We start from the raw sequence: 23,040 nt of genomic DNA on the forward strand, positions 1-23,040 counted from the left end.
TCAGGGAGCCTCGGTAGGAGAGGAGGTCTGAGGACCGGACTATGTATCCCCTTTATTTTCCAAGCTTGTCTGTCACCTTCCAGCTCACTGGTTCTTGTGCCTCTTCAGATGCCACTTGTCTTCCAGGCACCAAGTCCACTCTTGCCCGCCGGATTCCCTGTCCCTTCTCTCAGAGCTGCCAGCCTTTTGTCAGTGTTCCTGGAGACTACCAGAGCCCTTCCTGCCACTGCAGTCTGCAGAAGGCATCCATTGCCCCCAGCCCCAACAGCTCCAGTACAATTACAGGTGCAGCATATTTATTGAACACAAGGATTTTAAGTCATCAGAAACGATCATTTCCAGATACAAAAGCTGAATTCTAGAGAGGTTAAATGATTTGCCCGGAATTCCCTGTGTTACCTGCAGAGAGCTGGAATCTGACACTATCTCAAATAAACCTGGCTGGATTTACTTTGTGAGAGGAAGTGAAGATGTCCTCACTGTTCTATCCATGATGATCAGAGCCAGTGACACAGACCCAAAGTTTATTTGAGTGCAGAGAACCAGGCAGGCCAGGTGGCAGTGGGTGGCATGGTCAGCACCTTGGTTCTAGGCACCATGCTAATCACAATGTCTGTCGTCCTTGTGAAGAAGCTGAGCTAGCCTGCTGTAAACTTTTCCTCTGGATCCTAGGCTTTATGGTGTGTGCTTAAAGGTAGCTGGATCACTTGCCCACAAATTTAGGGGGTCGTTTCTCCCTGAAGGCTGCCATTCCTTCCAGCCTGTCCTGGGTTGGGATGTTCTGCAAAGAACATTAGAATATTAGTTTGGGAGGAATAGGACCAGAGGCCCCAAAAGGCCATTGCATAAATGGATCTACCTGTGACAACATCTAGGCCATGCAAAGTTTGAGCCTCAGAGACTGCTATCTCAGAAAGATCAGCCTCTAGCAGTGTGCAATCACTACTGGCCTCCGCAGAGCTCAGCTCTGAGAAGTTAGAACAGGATCTGGGGAATTCAGTTCACAAGTCCCACGACTCCTTGCTTAGGATTTGTGTGTATTTGTTATGATGGAGAGCTTTCTGCATATTCTAACCACGCCTTAGCATACCAACTCTAGTTTAGCCTCCAATGGAGGCAAATGGTTCTGGGCAGCAAAAGCCACTTTTTCACTCTGTGAAGCATCCATGTGTTCTATGATTCCCTGACTACCAAATGATTAAGGAGAGTCTCCAGGTAAAGAAAGACCTGGTTTCCTTGGAGCTACTCAGGTTAGTGTACACAAACAAACAGTAGTTATATACCTGGGCATAGCACATCTGTTCAATGGCCATCCCTGATGCAATGTCCACCTGTAAAAACATAATCCCTGAGTCAGTATGACTTTCTAACCACATCCACACAGAAGAGCCAGCCCACCCTACTGTCTCTACCAGTCTGAACAGAAATGATTGCTACTTAGTAACTGATGCCTGGACTTCACAGCAGTGATAGAGGATGCTGAGAGAAGGGTGGGGAGGTGTGTGTGTGTGATGTGGTAATGACGTATAGGTGGCTTCTTTTACATACAGAAACATGAGCTACGTGTTTCAGCCACTGTCTCTTCCTCCTGACTGTCTGGCCATGCCTTTGTCACTGGAATGGTCTTTGACAGGACTTAGAAATGAGGCTCCAGTCTTTATGACACTGGCATAGTCACTAGTAAGCACGGTTCAAAACTTACTTTCCAAAACATGTGTTTCTACCTGTTAACACATGGTAGAAGGGTGGGGTAATATTGGTAAGTTACATCTTGCCATCAGTCCTCTTATGTGCCTGCTTTTCTGCTTTAACTTTTCTCTAGAAATACCCCTACCTTCCCCTGCCGCCATTCATGCAAGCATGTTTGCCTGTGCGCACATGCCTCCCCAGCCCCCAGAATCAAGGAATGAACATAGGGCTTCAGGAATGTGAGGCAGAGTAGTTTGGGGTAGCCACAAATTCTCAACTGTCTGAGTTCTGGAATTATAGGTGCCATCATGCCTTGTCACCAATCTTCAGCTCAAGGAAACATTCTTTGTTATTTGAAGATGGGGTTTCTCTGCATAGCCCTGGCCAGCCTTGAAATCTTACTGTCTCTGCCTACTGAGTGCATGCCTGTCCACCCTCAAATTATTTAAGTCAGCACTCCTTGGTACAACAGTCACTATCTACATATAGCTACATAACAAACTGTTCATCAGTAAGAACAAAAGAAACCACTTTACCAGGTCAACCTTCTGCCTCCATCTCCTAGATGTGTGCTATCTTTCTGATGTGAAGGTGATCTGGTGTGACATCTATCACCCCATTGATTGCCAGCCAGGGTTGATCCAGCTGATCTGGCTGGCTAACCAGATGTCCCCTTCCTCCTTTACCACTTCATGTGCACCCCTGCTGAGAGCTTGGCCAGAGGATGTATGATCTTCTCTGAATAGAGTAGCTCTCAAATATCAAAAAAGTGAGCAGTAATTCTTTTCAGAGCTGGGATTGAAGTCTGGGCCTTAGGCTGGCCAGGCAAACCCTGAGCTAGTCCCCTATACTGGCTGTTCTATGGAGAATACCATTAATGCCATGTAAGCAGTGGACTACTTCATCCCTGCATCTCCGTTCATCTCAGGTCTGGTGCAGCATGCAGAAAAGAATTGACAGATAAACTAATGTCCTGTGACCTGCCATTGTGTTATATAACTAACCACCAGCCCAAACACAGGTACATGAGCTGAGGACCACACGGACCTGATTTTTACTGCTCTTTATGTGATCTTTCCTTTCGGGACCTGTTTCTCCTCTGTGCAGAAGTGATGGGAATGGAATGCACTTGAGAGTATTACCATACTTCCCACTGAGGTGAGGTGCATGCACACTGAAATCTCACTCCAGGAGTGTTAGGAGAGTCCACTTTTGACTCTGTCTTTACAGTTGCATGGCAGAAATATACTACATCCTAACCAATGACTGACATAAAAATCCTGACTAGTAGAATCTTACCTCCATTCCTCGATCGATGGCAACTTTGCCCAGGCGCACAGCAATGGGAGCCTAGAGGAGAGAAAACATCCAGAGGCTTGAACTAAAGAAATGTATAGCTCTTACATTTCAGGTACAAGTCTGAGTCTGGGTCCAGCTTTCCCACTGATAAGGATTATTTCTGTGCTGTTCATGCTTCTACCTCTTAAAGCTTCCTCCCTGAAGTTGTCTTTCAGCCTATTCTTCCAACATGTCCTACACATGCAAAGCATGCATGTCTTTGGTGCTGGACATTAAACCCAGAGCTTCGCCCACCTAGGAAAGTGCTCTCCTACAGCCTTAGACCCACAGTGGGCCCCTCACTTCTGAGCAAAGACTTAAGGACAAGACCTTGCTGAGTTGCTGAGGCCAGTTTTTCCCTTGTGGTCCTTAGCCTCAGATTGTAGGGCATATGCCATGTGGTCACAGAGTGCTTGTGGAAAATACATTTTATTGATGCAAAGTAGAGGCTCATGGGATTGAAGCAATGGGCCACATGTATTCAGTGAGTCTCCCAGTCACCTCTCCATTGTTGTTCCTTCCCACCCACCCCTCATCCTAGCAAGTGCTAGTGTTTGGGTTTATTTTATACCTTTCTTGTCTCTCGAGTGATAGCCAATTTAAGTAAAAATGTAAAGTCTCCCAGGACAGGCTAGGAGACCCTAGCTCAAAAATCATGCAAAAATTTTAAAAATCGTCAAAATATGTGAACATGAGCGTGTTTCTGGCCGTGCAAATATATTAGAATTAGAAACAGTGGACAAAATTTCAGATGTTACTCGGGAATAAGTAATGTGTCAGTGTGGCCTGAGTATGTCAACTCCTTTAGTCAAAGGATAACGTAGCTTACAGCATCTACACTCCAGAACCATTTCCTCTTCGGTGGTTTGCCCACTAGGTGATAACTGCTTATACTATCTCTAATCTCTATCCACAAAGTGGGTAGTCGGCCAGTATTGTGATACACAGAGGTTATCTTTGCCTTACTTTAGAGACCAGGTCTCATTATGTAGCTCTGGCTAGCTTGGAACTTGCTATGCAAACCAGACGGCCCTCTGTCAGATTTAAAGGTGTGTGTTACCATTCCTGGCTTTTTACTTTTTTTGGTGGTGCTAAAGGATTGGACCTAGCTAGTCTTGTGTGTCCACTACTGAGTCACATCCCCCATCTTCCTTTAGCTACTTTAGAAGCCCCAAAGTGCCCGTAACTCCAGGATAATGCCGTTGTTTCAGACTTCATCATTTGGAGATCTGAATCACCTTGACTCTGTTGAGTTTACTCAAAAGCCAATACTCAGCCTCCATGTCTGGCTGGCTTGCTAACGTGGCTCCCTCTGTGGAGGCTTCAGTCACTCTCTTGGTCATTCTTAGTTCTATAAGCTCAGAGACACTTTCCACTTATAGACTGTCCCTTGCCAAAGAAAACAACACAGAAAATTGGTGTGAAGACGTTCTCCTGTGAAAAAAACAAATTGCAGGTCTGGAAACTTAAACACAGGATCTTAGTAGGACAGGCTGGTTTTGAACTCAAAGAAATCCTCTTACCCCAACCTTCTGAGTGTTAGGATTACAGTTAGCTGCCAAAACTGGTTTTAAATATAATCTTTTGTTTTGTTTTTTGAGGCAAGTTTTCTCTGTGTAGCCCTAGCCAGAAACTCAGAGATTCATCTGCCTGTGTCTCCCAAGTGCTGGTATTAAAGGTGTGAGCCACCATTGCCTGGCTCAAATGGTAAACTGGTGTATGGCTAATTTTTTTTAAGTTTATATTTTGGCTGTTTTGTTACATTTTTAAATGTTTTGGAATATTATTTGACCTCAAATACATATTCTACTTATGAGTGTCTATGTGTTTGTACGTATGTATACCTATGTTGGTGTGTGAAGACCAGGTGATACCCCCAGCCTCACATCTCCTCCTTGGGGATGCTGGTCCACATGTTTTGAGACATGATCTTTCTTTGGTTCCCCAATTAAGTTTAAAGTAGCTAGTCTCCAAAGTCCTGGCTTTTTTTTTTTTTTTTCAGGGGGTTTGGGGGGGGTAATCTCAGATTCTCATGCCTGGGAAACAAACCTCCCTCATCACATATTCAGTCTTTTGTTTGTTTGTTGTTGTTGTTTTTTTTTTTTTTTTTTAAAGACAGGGTTTCTCCCAAGCGCTGGGATTAAAGGCGTGCGCCACCACTGCCAGGCTATTCTGCAGTCTTAAAATAAGTCTTACTGTAATTCAATGCCACCGGCACTTGGGACCTTGAGGTCAGTTGCTTTACACCTTGAGAGCTCTCAACCCTGCCTCCTGCTCCAGCTTCTTTTGTGAAAAGCCAGCAAGCCATGGTCTCAGATACCCAAGTCAGCTAGATCCTTGAGCAGGTCTAAACCTGCTCAGCAAGCAGTGTAACCTTGTGACATCACCCCAGAACAGATAGCCCGGGCTAGCCTTTAACTCACTAGCTAAGGATCAGTGCTTGCTCGGCTTGCATGAAGTCCTCTCTAGGACTCCTATCCTTCCATACAGTATGGTAGGAAAGGTGACTAGTACCAGCATATCTAGTTTTCCAGTCCTTGGGGACACACTATCACATGCACCTCTTGGCATTTGTGAGGTATCTAGTGTGGATGAGGGACTGTTTGACTTCACCCTGCCACCATGCTCCATACAAGAGATGAAGGTAGCTATCATCACAACTACTAGATATTGTATGTAGCTTTGATGGCTTGAAGCCACCAGATCGCAATCCTGAATTCACTTCGTGTTTTAATTTGGAATTAAAGTTGGTGGTAGGCTGGGCAGTGGTAGCACATCCCTTTAATCCCAGCACTTGGGAGGCAGAGGCAGGCGGATTTCTGAGTTCGAGGCCAGCCTGGTCTACAGAGTGAGTTCCAGGACAGCCAGGGCTACACAAAGAAACCCTGTCTCGAAAAAAAAATAAAAATAAAAAAAATAAAAATAAAGTTGTGGTAGATAACAGAATAGGTGCCAAAACTCTAGGGGGTTATATTTTATGTCTTTGGGTTATGTGGATCTTATGCAGCTCCAGGAAACATCTGGCCCCTGGGCCTCCTACCCCTCCTTTCTGTGCCCCAGCCATCACCATACCTGGGGCAGGATCTCCTGTGCCAAGGCCAGGGCCCGGTGGTAGGCAGCATCACCCTCCTCATTCTGAGCCACAGCATGATTTACCAGGCCCAACTCGTGAGCCTGTGCCCCATTCAGTCTCCGGCCTGTGAAGATGAGCTCCTTTGCTAGGGGCACGCCCAGGCAGCGGGGCAGTCTCTGAGTCCCTCCTGCCAGTGTGGAGAGAAGAGCAGGGAGTCAGGTTGAGAGAGAGAGACAGATCTAGAGAAGCTCATCTTGGGAAAGGTCAGGACAGAAGGAGGGGCATAGAATCAGGTGACGTTACCTGCTCCTGGGAGAAGTCCTCGAGTGGTCTCAATTAGCCCCATGACAGCCGAGGAAGCTGTTTAAACAGAACAGAATGAAGTTCCTCCCTACCCATCCTCCATTACTACTAGACCACAGCTGTCTCCTCAGCTACGTCCTTGTGGTCTGGCCATGCTCAGGAAGAATCCTAGCCCAAGTGGGGAGGCCCAGGCCAGCAACCACTACCCCAGCTGCTGTAGCTGTGAGTCACCAGGTTTTCCCTTCTTGAGCATCCATGATGGAAAATGACTGCCCTTCTGCCCATGACAGACAGGCTAGGGAACAAAAACTACATGCCTGGATATATATTTTAATATTTCTGGGTTTGAAAGAGTGGGTGAGCACAGCGGTGACACTCTGTCTACCTCTAAGAAAGGCTCTCCCAGCTAAAAGTGACAGTGACCTTTGTTATCCTCTACTACTTAGGGCTCAACTGTAATCACAAGCCTGATGGGTATCACAAACCAGATGACACTGTCCAGTGACTTCTGCAGTGAGCTAGGATAGTGAGAAACAGTCCTCATGGCTCACCTTGGTTCAGCTCAAATAATCTGACTTGGCCAAACCTAGATGGTCAAACTCCCTAACTTCATCCTCTCTGGCTTCCCCTCCTTCTGCTCCCTGATCAGCTATGGCTCGGGGGTTTTGAAACCATTCCTGGATGAGGAAAGCAACTCTCACAGGCATGGTGTGACAGCAGTGGGTGGTGAAGCAGCTTCGCCAGCTACCTCTGTCTCCTATGCTTGCCTCAGCTTTTCTTTTGTTTGGAAGTCCAAGAGTGATGGCTGACCTAACAGAAACCTGGTTTTCACAGTTTAGCTTGCTTGTCCTGTCCCATCCTCCCAGCTCCCCCTACCAAGTACCTGCTATTCGGAGGTCACAGGCCAGGGCAAGTTCCAAGCCCCCACCTAAGGCAAACCCGTCCATGGCTGCAATGGTGGGCGCAGGGAAGGCTGCTGTGGAGACAAAGACTGGGGTTCAGCCTGCAAAGGCTAGCAGGTCCAGGACAGAGGGCCAAGGCTGGTAGCCTAGAGGGTCCTGTAGATCCCAAGATTAGGGAACCTCACATGGTACCTCAGCCAGGTTATCTGGGAAGGAAACTTTTTTCAAATAAGGTAAGTTTTGGGCCCAATCGGGGATTGGGTACAGGGAAGTGGGCTGGTGTCAGGAGGCCCACTCTCTTGCTGGGGGACCTGCCTTCCTGTGTGCCAAGCCCTGGGCAAGGGTACCAGCACGCATTGGCAGCCTTAAAGGGTGGCTGCAAATTCAGGTAGCTGGGAAGTGTATGCCATGCATTAGGAACAGCCATTATCAAAGCCTGAAAATCTGTTTAGTGAACTTGGCTGCTCTTGAGTGGACAGGAACTCAGAGGTCCACTGGTTACTGGGCACATGGTTAAAGAGCTAAGGTTACTTCTCTAATAGAAATAGCTTGTAGCATAGTGGCATATGCATATCTGCAATTCCAGCAATGGAGGAAGTCCAACTTAGACTTCCTAGAACGTCTAAAATCATAGTTTTTTAAAAGGAGGAAGAGAAGGTATGCCCCTCCCCCTCCATGTAACCCCTTGTACCCCTCATGAGAGAGTCATCTGTGTCCCCACAGAGCTCATCAGAGTGCTCTCTTTGGAGAAGGGGGGGTGGCGCTCAAGGCAGAGGAAGTGCCATCAGGGGGAGGGAGGGTTTCCAGCCTTCCATCCCACTCCGTCCAGCCTTCCACCCCACTCCGCCCAGCCTTCCATCCCACTCCGCCCAGCCCTCCATCTCACTCTCACCGATCTCATTCATCAGGCCTCGGAGCCGCTGGACAAAGGTCCCCACCTCCACAGCACCCATCCGCTCCCGTTCCTTCAGGTCTGCACCTGCAGAGGGCAAGCCGCTGGTGGCCACTACGAAATGGCCCGTTAGAAAATCCCAGGTGGTTAAAGGAACCAGCAAAGGAGATGGAAGGAAAGGAACCAGGAAACCCAGTCACAGGAGCCAGTGCGGGAAGCAGGTATCAGTGCAGAGAGGGGTAACCACAGCATCAAAATAAAGTGGGACTGCTTCAGAGTGAACATCCTTTGTACATCAAAGAACACTGTCAGGGGCTGGAGAGATGGCTCAGTGGTTAAGAACCCTGACAGCTCTTCCAGAGGACCGGATTCAATTCCCAGCACCAGGTTGGTAGTTTACAGCCATCTGTAACTCCAATCCCAAAGAGTCTGACACCCTCTTCTGGATTCTTTGGACACTGGATGCATTCATGCCCCAAAACACCCATACACATAAATTAAGAATAAATCTTTAAAAAAAAAAAACATAAAAATAGAACACTGTCAAGAACATGAAGTGAAAACAATTTTCCTTTTTCCCCCCTAGATACTGTCATACCGTGTAGCCCTGGCTGTCCTAGAACCCACTATGTGGACCAAAGTGGCCTCAAACAGAGGTCTGCCTGCTTCTGCAGAGTGCTGATATTAGAGGCATGTCACCACACCTGGCCTTTAAATATTTCATTTTTATTTTAAATGGTGTGTTATGGTTATGTGCATGTATACAGAGGCCAGAAGAAAGCAATAAATCTATTGGAGCTGCAGTTTCAGATGGTTGTGAGCCATCTGACTTGAGTGCTGGGACCCAAACTCAGGGCCTCTGTAATAGCTCTTGAAGAAGAATGATCCGGATATGCTCAGTCACTATGAAGTAGCACTGTTTGAGAAGGATTAGGTGTGGCCTTGTTGGAGGAAGGGTGTTGCTGCCAGCCTTCCTCCCCTACCCCTTAGCCCCACTTTCCTTTTCCCTCTCTCTAACTTCAGATCAGGGTTAGCTCTCAACTGTTTTCCAGCACCACACCTGTGTAAAACAAGAGCATATGCTCTTAATTACCGAGCCATCTCTCCTGCTCCAGTGAGAAAAGACTTTCCACAAAAACAAGACTCACAACCTGGGGCGGGGGGTGGCACACTCATTAATTCCAGCACTCAGAGGTAAAGATATGAGGATCAGAAGTCCCAGGTCACCCTCAGCTACAAAGAGTTCAAGGCCAGTCTGGGCTACAGGAAAATGTCTCTTTAAAAAGAAGAAAAAAAATAGTAAAAGTTAATTATTAATCCTTTTTATCTTTTTGTTGGTCTCAAAAGTGCTGGGAATATAGCATGTGTCATTGTGCTTAGCTAATTGTTTTTGTCTTGTTTTTGAGACAGTGTTTCTTTATGTAACAGCCCTGGCTGTCCTCGAACTCACTTTGTAGACCAGGCTGGCCTTGAACTCAGAAATCCAACTACCTCTGCCTCTCAAGCACTGGCACTGAAGGTGAATACCACCACACCCAGCCTATTAATTCCTTAAATGTTGGGTCAGTGGGGTCCAAGGGAGATGATGGCTAGGTTGGTTTTTTTTTTTTCTCTCTCTCTCTCTTATAGGCTTGGGGTGCATGATTTTCTGACCTTTGAAACAAGTTCAAGGTCTCCTTGTGAGAGCCAGATTATGCAGGTTTGAGCAGCTCTAGTGACAATGATTGACATTTACCTTGTGAGCATGTTGGGACTCAGTGTCTCCATTTCCTCCATAAAGGGTCAGAAGAAAGCAAGGTAGAACAGAAAGAACAGATATGGGTCAGAGAGGGCAGTTCAAATTGAATCTTACTCTCTCCCTTCCCTCACTAAGCTGTGTAAACCAAACTTGGCAAGGAACTTTACCTCCCTGCGTCTTCAAGTGTCTGTAAAATGGGAACCTGTCCTATGCTAGAGCCCTAAGACACCCTAATCCCTGAGGAGAGGGTGGCAGGGAACCCACCTGCACAGAACACACCCTTTACTGCACTTCTGAAGAGCAGGACTCGCACTTGCTGGTCTTCCCGAAGCTGGGCCAGAGCTTCCAGCAACTGTGGAGGACAGAGGACAAATACAGTCAGATACGTCCCGGCCCATCCCTGGCCACACCAGAGCGTACCCTTACTCACCTCACTAACAAACACATTTCCCAAGGCATTGCGGGCATGAGGTCTGTTCATCAGAATCTCAGTGATTCCTGCAAGGGATGGGCATCTTTAAGTGACTGACAGGAAGCTGGAGCGAGCGAGCTGTCAGTCACTGCTCAGAACTAAGGCCTGGAGGCAGGATGCGTGTAAGCTGCAGCAAGCCACACAATCGGGTCTCAGTTTCTCCAACCATTAAATAGAATAACCCGGGGAAGGGGGTAGAAGGGCTTGTGGACCGTGAGATAAAGTAACATGAGAAAGGGACGACCAGCATGGCACACAGACCCACAAACCCACTCATGTACGTGTTGATCCCATAGCTTCCACCCCCAACCACACATTTTCCTCTACAGAGTAATATTCAGGCTAATATCCTTCTATCCACCAGTCAGGAACAAGAAATCAACATGAAACAACCACCACCAGGACCTCACCATGGGCCCTGAACATGACAGCTCCCTCTCCTCAGCTTGTAGTAATCATCTTCATGGCTCTTTTTCCAAAAAATTATTACTCTTAATATTATGTGAAGATGGGGTCTAAGTAACCCAGACCGGCCTCCAACATGCTATGTAGCCAAGAAGCCACCTTGAATGTCTGATGCCACTGCCTCTACCCTGTTAAACATTGGGATTACAGACAAGTGCCACCACACCCAGTTTATGTGTAAGTACACTACCAACTGAGCAACTCGGTCCCAGAAAACTTATTTATTAGAGGCAGGGTCTCCAAAGTATCCCTTGCACACCTGGAATTCACTATGTAGATCAGTGATTCAGCCACTTGCCTCTAGTTTTTGTTGTTGTTTTGAGACAATGTCTAATACAGCCCAGGGCAGTCTTGATCTCCTGATTTCCTGCTTCTACCTACCAAGTACTGGGCTTAAAGAGTACACCACTATGTCAGCAAGAGATCCAATCTTTTTTGTTGTTGATTCAATTTTTTTTTGTTTGTTGGTTTTCTAGACAGGGTTTCACTGTGTAACCTTGGAAGAGATCCAATCTTACGAATACTAATTCCAGGGTCTGTTGCTGTCAAGCCTAACAATTTAAGTTCATCCCTGGGACCCACATAAATGAAGAATCAAAACCTTCAAGTTATCTGCTGACCCTCCACACACCAAAAATACATGTTCCTGGCTTGTAGAAATCTCTTATTTTTGGGAGTGGGCCAGTCAGCTATTTGCTTACTAGTTCTGCCCCAAGCCAGAAGTTGCCAGCCAGACTGACTTCAGAATAAGTCCAGTTGTTCGGAACAGTGACTTCAGGATCACTGTGGGGAAATGCCACTCCAGGATGCACTGATGTAACCATAGCTGCTGCTGAAGCCACCAGCTTCTGCTTTGGATCTTCTCTTGTCAGAGCTGTCTCAGGCTATGCCTGCTGGAAACTTCAGCTTATTTCCCTGTGACCAGGTTTGCAGCTTCTCAGCAGACCCCTCCTTTCACTCCCCCTAGTGACCAGCAGGCGTAAAGTCTTACTAGAAAATTGTAGGCTTGCTACTGGAAAGGATGAAAGACAGGTGTTGTTAATTACGTTGGAATTCTTTTAAAATTTTCATTTATTGTGGGGCCATGGTGGCAGACGCCTTTAATCCCAGCACTGAGGAGGCAGAGGCAGCTGGATCTCCAGGTTCCAGGCCAGCCTGGTCTACATATTGAATTCCAGGACAGCCAAGGGATACACAGAGAAACTCTGTCTCGGGGGAGGAAAAAAAAGAAAGAAAAACAAAACAAAGAACCCAAGGAGAAAACAAACAAAAATTACATTTACTTACTATCTATTGTGTGTATGTCTGTACGTGTGTGGACATGCACATCCCATGTCCAATGTGTGGCAGTAAGAAGACAACTTGAATGAGCTGGGTCTTTGTTTCCACCATGTAGAACTCTGGATTAAGCTTGGATCATGTCAGGCTTGGGTAAGGGCTGTCTCCCCAAGCCATCTCGGCAGTCCATTTGTAATCTTGTTGTTATTATACACAAGGTCTCACTATGTATTATTATTATTACTATTTTTTTTTTTTGGTTTGGTTTTTTGAGACAGGGTTTCTCTGTGTAGCCCTGGCTGTCCTGGAACTCACTCTGTAAACCAGGCTAGCCTCGAACTCTCAAACTCAGAAATCCACCTCCCTCTGCCTCCCAAGTGCTGGGATTAAAGGCATGCGCCACCACTGCCCGGCTATTATTACCATTATTAAACACAAGGTCTCATTATGTAGTCCTGGCTGTCCAAGAACCTGCTGTTAACCAAGCTGGCCTTGTACAATTGGAGATCCACCTGCCTCTGTCTCCCAAGTGCTGGCATTAATGGTATGTGCTACCACGCCAAGCCCCAAGATGCAATTCTTCATTCTCTCTTGCCCAGAGGCTTTAACTAGACTTCAGGTTGGGGTAATCCTTTCTCTTCCTATGTCCCCATAACTTTCTCTGTCTGTCTATTCTGCCTCAGTGAGACGCTGGTGGTACTTTGTGTCTGTCAAAAATGATGTGCACAGAGGGTCATGTTAGGAAGGTGGTGGTTTAGGTTTATTCAGAAAAACAGCTATTCGAAATTTGGTGCAGGCCTCAAAGGGCTTTGAAAAGACGCTATAAAAAGCCCAGTGCAATGTCATCTGTGTAAGTTACAACTGATGCAAGGGGCCAGCAAGACCTCTCAGTGGGGGCTGGAAAGAGGGCTCCACAGATAAGAACACAGGCTGCTCTTCCAGAGGATCTGGGTACAAGTCCCAGAACGCATGTGGCTGTTCACAACAGTCTGTAACTCCAGTTCTAGGGATAGAACACCCTCTTCTATCCTCACAGGCACTCATGTGATGCACAGACATGAACGCCAGCAAAGAGCCTAAGAAATGATTTTTTAAAAAAATGCGCCCTGTGGCAAATGCAACTATACACGTTCAGTAATAAAAGGTAAAGAAGCGGAACGGTGGTGGTGCACACCATTAATCCCAGTACGCGGGAGGCAGAAGCAAGTGGATCTCTGTAAATTTGAGGCCAGCCTGGTCTACAGAGCAAGCCCCAGGACAGCCAAGGCTGTTACACAGAGAAACCCTGTCTTGGGGGGGGGGGGAATAAACAAACAAAAATGAAGAACAAGAAGAAAATAAATCTGACAGGAACAATACAACATCAAACTTGGGAACGGGGATGGGACGAGGTTACACTGGGGAGAGAGATCCCTACGCAGCTAACGCACCTGGGGCCCTAACAAACACCCTTGCGGCACAGTATATTTTTTACAATAAAAGACCTTGCTGCCGCCGAAGGCTGTGAACTTTCCCTGTGTGTCCGTGGACACTGTCCCTCTCTCCCTCCTTGTCCCCTCAGGTCCAGCCAGATTGGCTCTGCCGCCTCCCTCCTTCCCGGATCATTGCCAAGGCTCCACGAGGGAAAAGTACTGCCCAGCACTCTTGTCCTGATCTCCTGGCACACAGCCCTGCTCCCAGCTCTCCTCTCGGCTCCACACCTCCCCAGGCCTCCAGAGGGTTTGGGGAGCTCCCTGTTTGCCCCGTTTGAGATCCAGTCCTGCTCTCCCGCCGCAGTCTCCCCGCGTGTTGGGACTCGGCACACAACTTTACCTTGGTTGGGACCTGTCAGCGCCTGCACTTGGATTTCGGGTGTCCTGGTCGTCGCATGGGAGGCACAGTCGCGGGCCCCTGGGGACATCCAGGGGCGCGGGAGGCGCAGCGCGCGGGGCAGGGCGCGTAGCATCGGGGAACAGGCCGGCGAGGTGGCGCGGAGAACAGCGACCTCCTCAGCTGAGCTGGAAAGTCGAAGTTCCGGGGCGGGCAAGGTCTCGACAAGGGCTCCACCTACGGGCGGAGAAAAAGGTGCGGCGGTCTGCGACCCTGCAGACCCCGAGGCCACTGGTGAGCAAAAGCCCAGCTCCTCCGTGAGGTCTGGGCATGCTGCAGATTTCCTCCGAATACGCGGCTAGGAAGATAGTGTCTAAAACCGAATGTGTTGTGTGCACATTCTTCACGTGTACCCTCAGTTCGTGTCATTTCATTAGTCTGGACTCATTGACAAGGTCTCATCTCCGAGAGGCTATAAGATTGCGTCTGGCGATCTCAACTCGACTAAGTACTTTGGCTCACAGAAATAGTTAGGAACTGCCAGTTTCTGTCCTCCACCGTCCACCTAACCTACCTAGGCCTACCAGAGGCCTAGCAGGGGCCTGGGTGGGCAATCCAGGGTAAATCAATCAAGCAGCTGAGGTGAACAGTAAAGATATGGGTGCCTCGCTAGGCCATCTAAGAGTAAATAAAACTCAAGCCACTGATGTTTGTACGTGTGGGAGCAGAGGAAGAGGGGTGTCTCAGTTAAACAGTACCACAAATAGCCAGAGCTCATCTTAGCTACATAGTGATCTGAAGAACAGCCTGTGGCAAGCAAAACAAAATAACACAGCAAACTATAAAATCTATTTTCAAAGTACTAAAAGGAAAAAAACCTGTTTATCAAGAATTCCATGTTCAGTAAACTGAAGAATTTGGGTGCTGTGATTTTTAATCCCAGATCTCCAGGAGCTGAGGTAGGCAGAGTCCTGTGTGTTCAAAGCCAGCGCAGGTACAGCCAGTCTACATATAGATTTTTGGGATCAGCCAGGGCGAAAGAAGAAGAAGGAAGAGGAAGGAAGGAGGAAGGAAGAAAGAAGAAAAAAGATCCTTGCAAAGTTATCAAAAGAGAACAGGAATCAGTCAAAATGAGTTTACTTGTCTATCTTTATGTGTGTGAGGGTTTTGCCTGTGTACCACCTGTGTGCCTGGTTTCCATTGGAGGACTGAAGACTGTCAGTCCTTACCTTTTCTGAACTGGAAAGACAGGCAGATTGCTGTGAGTTTAAAGGCAACCAGGGTTATATAATCAGACCCTGTCTCAATTTTTAAAAAGTCTTTTTTGTTGTTGTTGGTTTTTTGTTTGTTTGTTTGCTTGTTTTGTTTTTCAAGACAGGGTTTCTCTGTTTAGCCCTGGCTGTCCTGGAACTCACTCTGTAGACCAGGCTGGCCTCTAACTCCGAAATCCGCCTGCCTCTGGCTCCCAAGTGCTGGGATTAAAGGCAGTCCTGCTTTAAAAAGTCTTTTAACCTAAAAAGTTATTTTTATTTTGGTGCATGAATGTTTTGCCTGTGTGTGCCTGTGCGCCATGTGTTAGCCTGGTGCCCCAGAGCCTTAGAGGTATCGCCTGAAATGAGTTACAGAGGTTTGTGAGTCTCCAAGGGGAGCTAGAGGTCGAATAAAGATATCTGCAAGACTTAGACCTGATTCAAATTCAGATTAGATGGGCTAGTTCTTATCAGTAGCAGAAGGACTGGCAATCGGGCGACAACACTAAGTGAGGTACAGAAGTGGAGGTCAAAGGTTTTAAGGGCAGACTTCAGAAAGGAATGCATTTCAAAGATCTGTAGAACTCACAACTGGGCAGGAGAATTATCCTTCCCTCCATTGTCTTTTCCTTCCTGATACTTAGTAAGCAATAAAAGACCATTTCATCCCTCCCCCACTGGGCTAAGCCTATTTTACTGAAGCAAAGGCAGTGGTTAATTCCTCACAACCCATTATCCTGTTCTTTTTGTTTGGTTTGGTTTGGTTTGGTTTGGTTTGGTTTGGTTTGGTTTGGTTTGGTTTGGTTTGGTTTTTCACAATAGGGTTTCTCTGTGTCACCCTGGCTGTCCTGACTTTCAGGCTGTAGAGCCCAGAACCTGAAGATCCTCCGGTCTCCAACTCCCACACTAGGGTTTAAGGGCAAGCACCACCATCTTCTGACTCCATTATCCTAGTCTTACCACACCCGAAGGTCACTGGAATCTCTAGGGCATTCCAGAGCAAAAGGTCAACTGCCCTCAAGGGATGCCAGGCTCCATATTAAGTCATCACAGGGACCAGGTAAGGAACTCAGGTTAATGAATTTCAGGTCTGAGCACTCCAGTGACTGGGATACAGCAGTTCATTTCTGGTCAGGTAAAAACATGGTGTCATGTCCACACAAAACAACAACAACAAAACCATCTTAGCCCCTCTTTTTTTTTTTTTTTTTTTTTTTGAGACACAGTTGGGCCGGGAGATGATAAAGGACAGAGAGAAAGGAGGTTTGATCAATGTGACAATGTTAGGAAAAAGAAATAGAAAGGTTTGATGGACCCAGGTCTGTCTTTGGAGCCCTGAAAGGTTCATGTGGGTGGAACATTTGAATAGAAAAACAAGGGCAAATAGTGTGTACAATTGATGTCTCTTGGCCGCACGCGTGTGTGGTCTGGCTGATCAACGTCTCTGTTGTGTTTCTTCAAAATATTCCAAAGAATCCCTGTTGCTTAAGCTGCTAGAAGACATTGGGTGTACTCCAACACACAGCCTTGCCCTCTCTGTGAGTGGTCTTGGTCGGTTTGCTGTTCTGGGAATTCAACTTGACTGCAGTTAAGACAAGGACTAATTTCAAAGGAAAAGATGCAACCAAGGTGATAACAGGGAGACAGATGTATCTTGCACCCATCCCCAAATTGAAGAAAATATAGAAATATACCAAAGACTGTTCACAATGGTTCCTGTACAGTGTCCTGAGTTTTCATTGGAATATAGTTATTTCATTAAGAAAAATGTTTCCTGGTGGTGGTGGTGATGGCACACACCTTTGATCTCAGCACTTGGGAGGCAGAAGCAGGTAGGTCTCTGAGTATGAGGCCAGCCTGGTCTACAGAGTAAGTTCCAGGACAGGCACACAGAGCTACACAGAGAAATCAAGTTTCTAAAAACCAAAGAAAGAAAAGAAAAGAAGAAAAGAAAGAAAAAAAGGGGAGAAAATGTTTTCTAAAGACAAAACAGAAAGACTAGGGGTTAGGGTTAGGGTTACTAACAAACTGCAATCATGAACGACGAACAACCACTACCCCACACCTCTGGGGACTCTAGCATTTATGTACCCTCTGAAAAGTTCCCAGAATCCTACCCCTCACACAACTGGCAAAACCAGGCTTCAGCTAAAGCACAAGGCAAATCCTAGTCAGCCAGCTACGTAGGATGGTCCAAAGCAGCTCAACATCCCTACACCTGGGATTAAAACAAAATCATATTCTTATAATGTTTCTGTTTTTTTTTTTAAGAACTCAAAATTCCAGAATCCTCACTACACTAAAGGTGTGCACTGATATGCTCAGTTTAAGAAGGCAGCTCTCGTCACATCCATGAGAAACCAGGACACCGGAAAACAACTGCCTCAGTGGTGCTGTACTAAACAGGGAGAGTGCTTGCTTAGCATGCAGAGAGCCTTGTTTCGGTCTTTGGTATGGCATAAACCTCACTATGGCATCCTTAGATGGTAGTACAGACCTATAATACAAGTTCTCAGGATCTGGGAGCAGGAGGATCAGAAGCTGAACTCAAGGCCAGTCTGAGATATATGAGAACATCTCTTAAAATAAGATGAAACTACCAAACCAAGCATATCACATTTGGGAGCAAGCCACACAGAGGGCTGTCCTTGGGCAATGCATGGTCATGGTTTTGCTGGCTCTCGCCATTCAGAGGGACAATGATTGTTGTGATCATGTCACACCTGTGTGGATCTAGTATTTTCAAACTGGTTGGATATTTGTGTCTTCTAGTGTAAGACTCTAGTGAGCCTTAGCTTACCAGAGAACCCCTGAGTGAACCGTGCGGAGATGTGAATCGATTCAAAATATAAGAGGAATTTTAATGATCCAATGCATTGAGGCCATCCTGCACCCGAAGGAGAGGTGGCAACTCCGGGCAGTCCATTTGGTCAGTTTTTATACAGTTTAAGGGGTGGACTGGAGAAACAGCAACTAGGCACAATATGATTGGCAGAACAGTGTGACTTTTAAACTGATTGGTCTTTAGGGAGTGAGGTGGCAAAGACCTCCCTTGTCTGTAGGTGGCAAGGGTTGGTCCATCCTGCAGAATGTGTCTATGTGCTCTGGGCCTTCCCCACCAGCAGGTAGGTTCCCTGTGGTCTGAGGAATGTTAATCAGCCTCTCCCTTCCTCCTCATCCACCACAGTAGCTGTTTCCTGCTTGGTGGGGAAAGCCCCAACCCATCTAGAGATAGTATCTATAAATACTAGAGGGTATCCATATGTTCCTGGCTTAACGTCTGTAAAATCGGCCTCCCAATATACTCTAGGCTGTTCTCCCCTAGGTATCTTTCCCTGTTTACTCTTGACCATATGAGCGTTTACCTCCTGGCATACCTTTCACTGTTCTATTGCTTCTCTGGCCTAAAACCTGAGGTCCATTATATATACCTTAGACCCCTTGACTGCTTGGATGCGCTTATCTCTCAAATGAGTCCATCTGTGCATTTGGCCTAGTAAGTCTTTTGCTTGCTTTCTGGGGAGTATAGTTCTCCTTTCTTGTGTGCACCATTGCCCTTTCTTTTCTAGGCAATAGTTGGTAGGGTGGCTAGCAATCTGAGTCCTTTCTTCTTCCATGTGTTTTTGAAAGACTCCCTAGAACCAAAAATAGACTCGGGTACGACGAGACCCCCAAAGACACTCCAGAGACCTCTTGCTGTAATAACATAAGTCAGGTTTTTTACTATATGAAGCTTCAGGCCAAAACATGTCTCACATTGGAGACAGAGGATTTGACCCTGAGATCTAATAGCTTAGGGTATTTAAAGGTAAAGGCGGGGGATGGGGTGGGGAGGAAGGGGTTGTGGCACAGTCATATACAATTGGCTGCTTCAAACATCTGTAATGTGTGTAAACGGATCTCACGAGAACTGTCCCTGGTTTCTGTGGCCTTGGGACCCAGTGTGAATTTTATCTGAGCCAGCTCACCACCTGGCAGAATTTAATTAGCAAGTCCTTGGGCCCTTTGGTGGGAGTTTTTCCAGAGAAGGCTAAAACATCACAGGAACAGATGGGTGTTTCAGAATTTACCCTTGGGCACTTTCCCTATCTTCCACAGCAGGTGGATCTTTGGAGCACTCAATTGACCTTTGTTTCCCTGCATCTTCTGTAACAGCCTTGGGTTAACAAGTTAGCTTATTTTTAACTATTTGTATTAGTGAATTGAGGCTTTCTGTTATACTATTTAACTAACTTAAAAAATACATTTTCATTTTAAGTGAGATCATCCCTTAATCCAGTCCCTTTCCCAGCGGGTGTCTCTTGCAGGTCCATAGCTGGGATAGGCTCCTGCATAGCCACTTCTTGAGCCACTTGATCTGCCTGGTTATTGCCTCAGGCCACTGAGTCTCTTCCCTTCTGGTGTCCTGGGCAGTGAATAGTACTCACAGTTGCCAGCTTCATCCGGACATCCAAGAGATCCAAGATTTCCTCTGACGTGAGCAGTCAGTCCTCTCTCTTGGTATATAGCCCCGTGGACATGGGCTGTGGCAAAGGCATACCTGCTATCCATGTAGATGTTAATTTTCTTGCTGGTCCCAAGTTCCAAGGCCACTTTATGTGCTGACATGCCTGGGGCAGGGGCGGGGGAGGGGAGGGGGGGTGTAGAGGTTCAGCCCAGATGACATTTGTGCCATCTACCACAGCAGCACCTGCTTGTTTCTGACCAGCATGGAGAAAACTGCTCCTGTCTGTAAAGCAGGTAGCCTTGGCTCCCTGCAGGGATCAGTAGGAGAGGTCTTTCCTCCACCCATGGGTTCTCCTTTTGGGCCAGTTAGTTGTGGCCTGTCAGGCAGGAAGTGTATCTGGGCCCCCGTCTTGGAGAGTAAGTCTCACTCCAACAGAGGGTAGGGACAGTCTGGAATGACCATAAATGAATGGGACACCTGGCCTATCTTTAGGTCTACTGTTGTTCCGGTAGTCCATGAATACATTTTGGTGCCAGTGGCTCCTTAGACCCAAGATCTTTTCTTGGAAATGGGGCGATTTGCTTGGAGGAGAACTGAGTGTTGAGCCCCTGTGTCCACCAAGAATTAAGTGGGTTTCCCCTCCACTTTCAAGGTCTTCCCCCAGGGCTAACACCTTCGCCGTTTGGGGATGCCTTTCCCAAGGCCTGGGATTTCCCGCCCCCAGCTTCCATTTGTTAGGGCATGGTCCAGTGGCCCCTCTTCCTGCAATGTGTGCACTGTTCCTTTTCAAGGAGTTTTCTGTCTCTCTTTGATTAGAGTCTCCCTTCTCTGTTTTCCCTGACTACTGTAACCAAGATTCTCTGTGAATTCCTTTCCTGTTGCCTCTCTTTTTCTCATCTCTCTTTTATTGTCTTCCTTTTTCTTTCTCTGCTCTTTCTCTGTCTCCTGTTATGGTAGACTTCCTCAGCAACCTACACTAAATCCTTTAATGACTTATCCAGTAGTCCTTCTAGCCTCTGAAGCTTTTTCCTGATTTCTACTAGCCTGGCCTATATAGGCCATAGTGTGTACTGACAGAATTCCTCCATGAGCCGTTATAGGGGCCTGTGTGCAATTCATCTGATCCCTGTCCCCTTGAGACCTGCCAGTGGAGTCTTGTAGTAGGCTTTTAGGTGCCCCTTACCTTCTTCTGCACTAAAGTCCCAGTCAGATCTAGTCAGAAGAAACCCATGTCTGAAGGGACATTCTTTCTGGCTTCCTGCATTATTCTCTCTTGCTCTTCCATCCTGAAGAGCACTAAAACAGTCTCAAAGAGAATAATCAGCCCCTCGGGGTTATCTGAAAGGGGGATGTTAGGCCCTCAGTGGGTAGGAGAGCCGCCATGATATCAGGGGAAGTGGCTCTCAAGACTTCAGGTCCCCATGGTGGGACGGGGAAGTTAAGGGAATCTCCTCCTGCTCCTCTCTCCGGTAAAGGGGGGTACAGTGGCCCCAGTATGGTATCGGCTGAGGATCCTAGTGCTGGCACTGGTGGGGCCATGGGGGCAAGAGTAGGGGGATACGGAGGAGGAGGGTCTTGGAGGATCGACTTCTTCTCAGGTCTGGATCCCTCCTCCCGTGTTTCCTTTTTCCTGATGGCCAGAACCTACAAGTGGGGGGAGTCTTGGGAAAGAAAGGCTTTTATCCTGGGGAGGGGTCCTCCACTAGATTCATCCAGGTAACTATATAGGGCACTTCCTCTGGGTGCCCAAAGGATCCTGGCCTGAAGACTCTTTCCTCTATTGCTTTGATCACCTGTAAGTTGAAGGTCCCTATGAGTGGTCACCCTAATCTGAAGGTGGGCCATTCGGAGAAGCAGAGAGTAACTAACTTGCCCCTTTTTGCTACTGACAAGTTTTTTCCTCTTTCTCTAACTTCCCTCCAGTGGTTAACTAGGATGTTTAACAGGGTAGATTCAGTCCCAAAATAATGTCAGTCCAAGTCCAAGAACACAGAGAAAGACAATCAATACACAAACAGCTCGCCCTGTCACAGGCACAGAAACCAGGTTGTACAGACAGTTCTCACCCCTGCCAAAGGCGGGTCAAGATGTAACGCACAGAGAGACAATCCAGACATAGGAAAACCACCCCTGTCACGGGTGGAAGAATCCAGTAACCAGGCTACTTGGCCAGCTTACACCGGGACCAAATCTAATGACGATTTGGCCTACTTATGCCAGACCAAATCTAACAGGTTCCAAAAGGAGCAGGGTCCTCTCAACCCCCTCTGGGACACCTGAAGCATCTTCAGGAACCCCTGTGGTTGTGACACTGAGGCACATCTTCCTGCCACTCTTGAATGCCCCAAGCACCGTGGGCTTTCCGAGCCCTCAGACACTTGCAAGCAAACTGAAAGTTCAGGCTTACAGACTTTGACAGACAGGAGACAGAAAAATAAACCATGGTACCTGCTCGAGACCTCCAATTCACCACCCTCTGGTATGTCCTCACAGGAGGTCGGATGCCTGGCCAATGCACCAAGTGTAAGACTCTGACAAGCCTTAGCTTACCAGGGACCCCATGAGTGAACCACGTGGAGCCAAGAATCGATGAAATATGCAAGACGAATTTATTGTTCCAACAAGTTAGGGTCATCCTGCACCCAAAGGAGAGGCAGTGACCTTACATGCAGCTCTTTCAGTGAGCTTTTATACAGTTTCTAGAGAACCAGCAACTAGGCACAATATTGATTGGCAAAACAGTGTGACTTTTAAACTGATTGACCTTTAGGGAATGAGGTAGCAAGGACTTCCCTTGTCTGTGGGTGGCCAATGGTCTGGTCCTGTGGCCTGAGGAATGTTAATTAGCCTCACCCTTCTGGAGGGGAGGGGTGCCTAAGTGTTCTATGACCTCTCCCTTCTGGAGGGGAGGAGTCTGGTAGAATTTTCCAAAGTTCCTGAGCTGACCTCTTCACTGTAAATTTAATTTTTTCAAAAACGATAGTTTTTAAATGCTTCAACGTCCCTTGTAGCCCACCATTCATCAGAGGTAGTGGAAAAGAAAGGATGGAAGGGTGGGAAGTGGACCTGTATAGAAAGGTTCCCTGGAGCAACTCTCATCAGGAAACATCGCAACATGATGTTTTCTGGAAATCTGAAGTTCAGTTCACAGGTTAGCAGGAAGCGGCAGCTCGATCCTCTCATGAACACTTCACAGATACACAGTCCAGTTTGGTAAAGTCAGGTTAGCAACAGTAGTGACAGGACCTAGCAGAGACATTCAAGCCTCAGCCTCAGCTCGAGTCAGCAGGAGGGACCCAGAGGGACACCAGAAGTTCTTGGCCGTGCCTCTCAGGGAAGCAAAGATCAGCGAAGATGTGAGACCCACAAGCCTTGCACAGCTAG

The 23,040-nt window shown here is 47.2% G+C and overlaps 1 protein-coding gene across 2 annotated transcripts; it reads right to left on the reverse strand.

The window, feature by feature from the left end:
• Positions 1 to 279: 279 nt before the first annotated feature.
• Positions 280 to 22,158, reverse strand: Echdc2 (enoyl-CoA hydratase domain containing 2). Of its 2 annotated transcripts, XM_028786294.1 has the most exons (12): positions 22,105 to 22,158; positions 19,637 to 19,819; positions 13,963 to 14,196; positions 10,366 to 10,433; positions 10,200 to 10,287; positions 8,198 to 8,284; positions 7,287 to 7,379; positions 6,404 to 6,460; positions 6,100 to 6,287; positions 2,989 to 3,039; positions 1,284 to 1,331; positions 280 to 781 (listed from the first exon to the last, which is right to left on the reverse strand). In XM_028786294.1, the coding sequence occupies exons 2-12, from the start codon at positions 19,815 to 19,817 to the stop codon at positions 704 to 706; spliced, it is 1,173 nt and encodes a 390-aa protein (XP_028642127.1). In that variant the 5' UTR covers positions 19,818 to 19,819; positions 22,105 to 22,158; the 3' UTR covers positions 280 to 703. The 2 variants fall into 2 exon arrangements, with proteins under 2 accessions (XP_028642127.1, XP_028642133.1); XM_028786300.1 differs by lacking the exons at positions 10,200 to 10,287; positions 10,366 to 10,433; positions 13,963 to 14,196; positions 19,637 to 19,819; positions 22,105 to 22,158 and adding an exon at positions 9,933 to 10,152.
• Positions 22,159 to 23,040: the final 882 nt, after the last annotated feature.

Source organism: Grammomys surdaster, unplaced genomic scaffold, assembly GCF_004785775.1.
Source record: "Grammomys surdaster isolate TR1022 unplaced genomic scaffold, NIH_TR_1.0 100, whole genome shotgun sequence".
NCBI lineage: Eukaryota > Metazoa > Chordata > Mammalia > Rodentia > Muridae > Grammomys > Grammomys surdaster.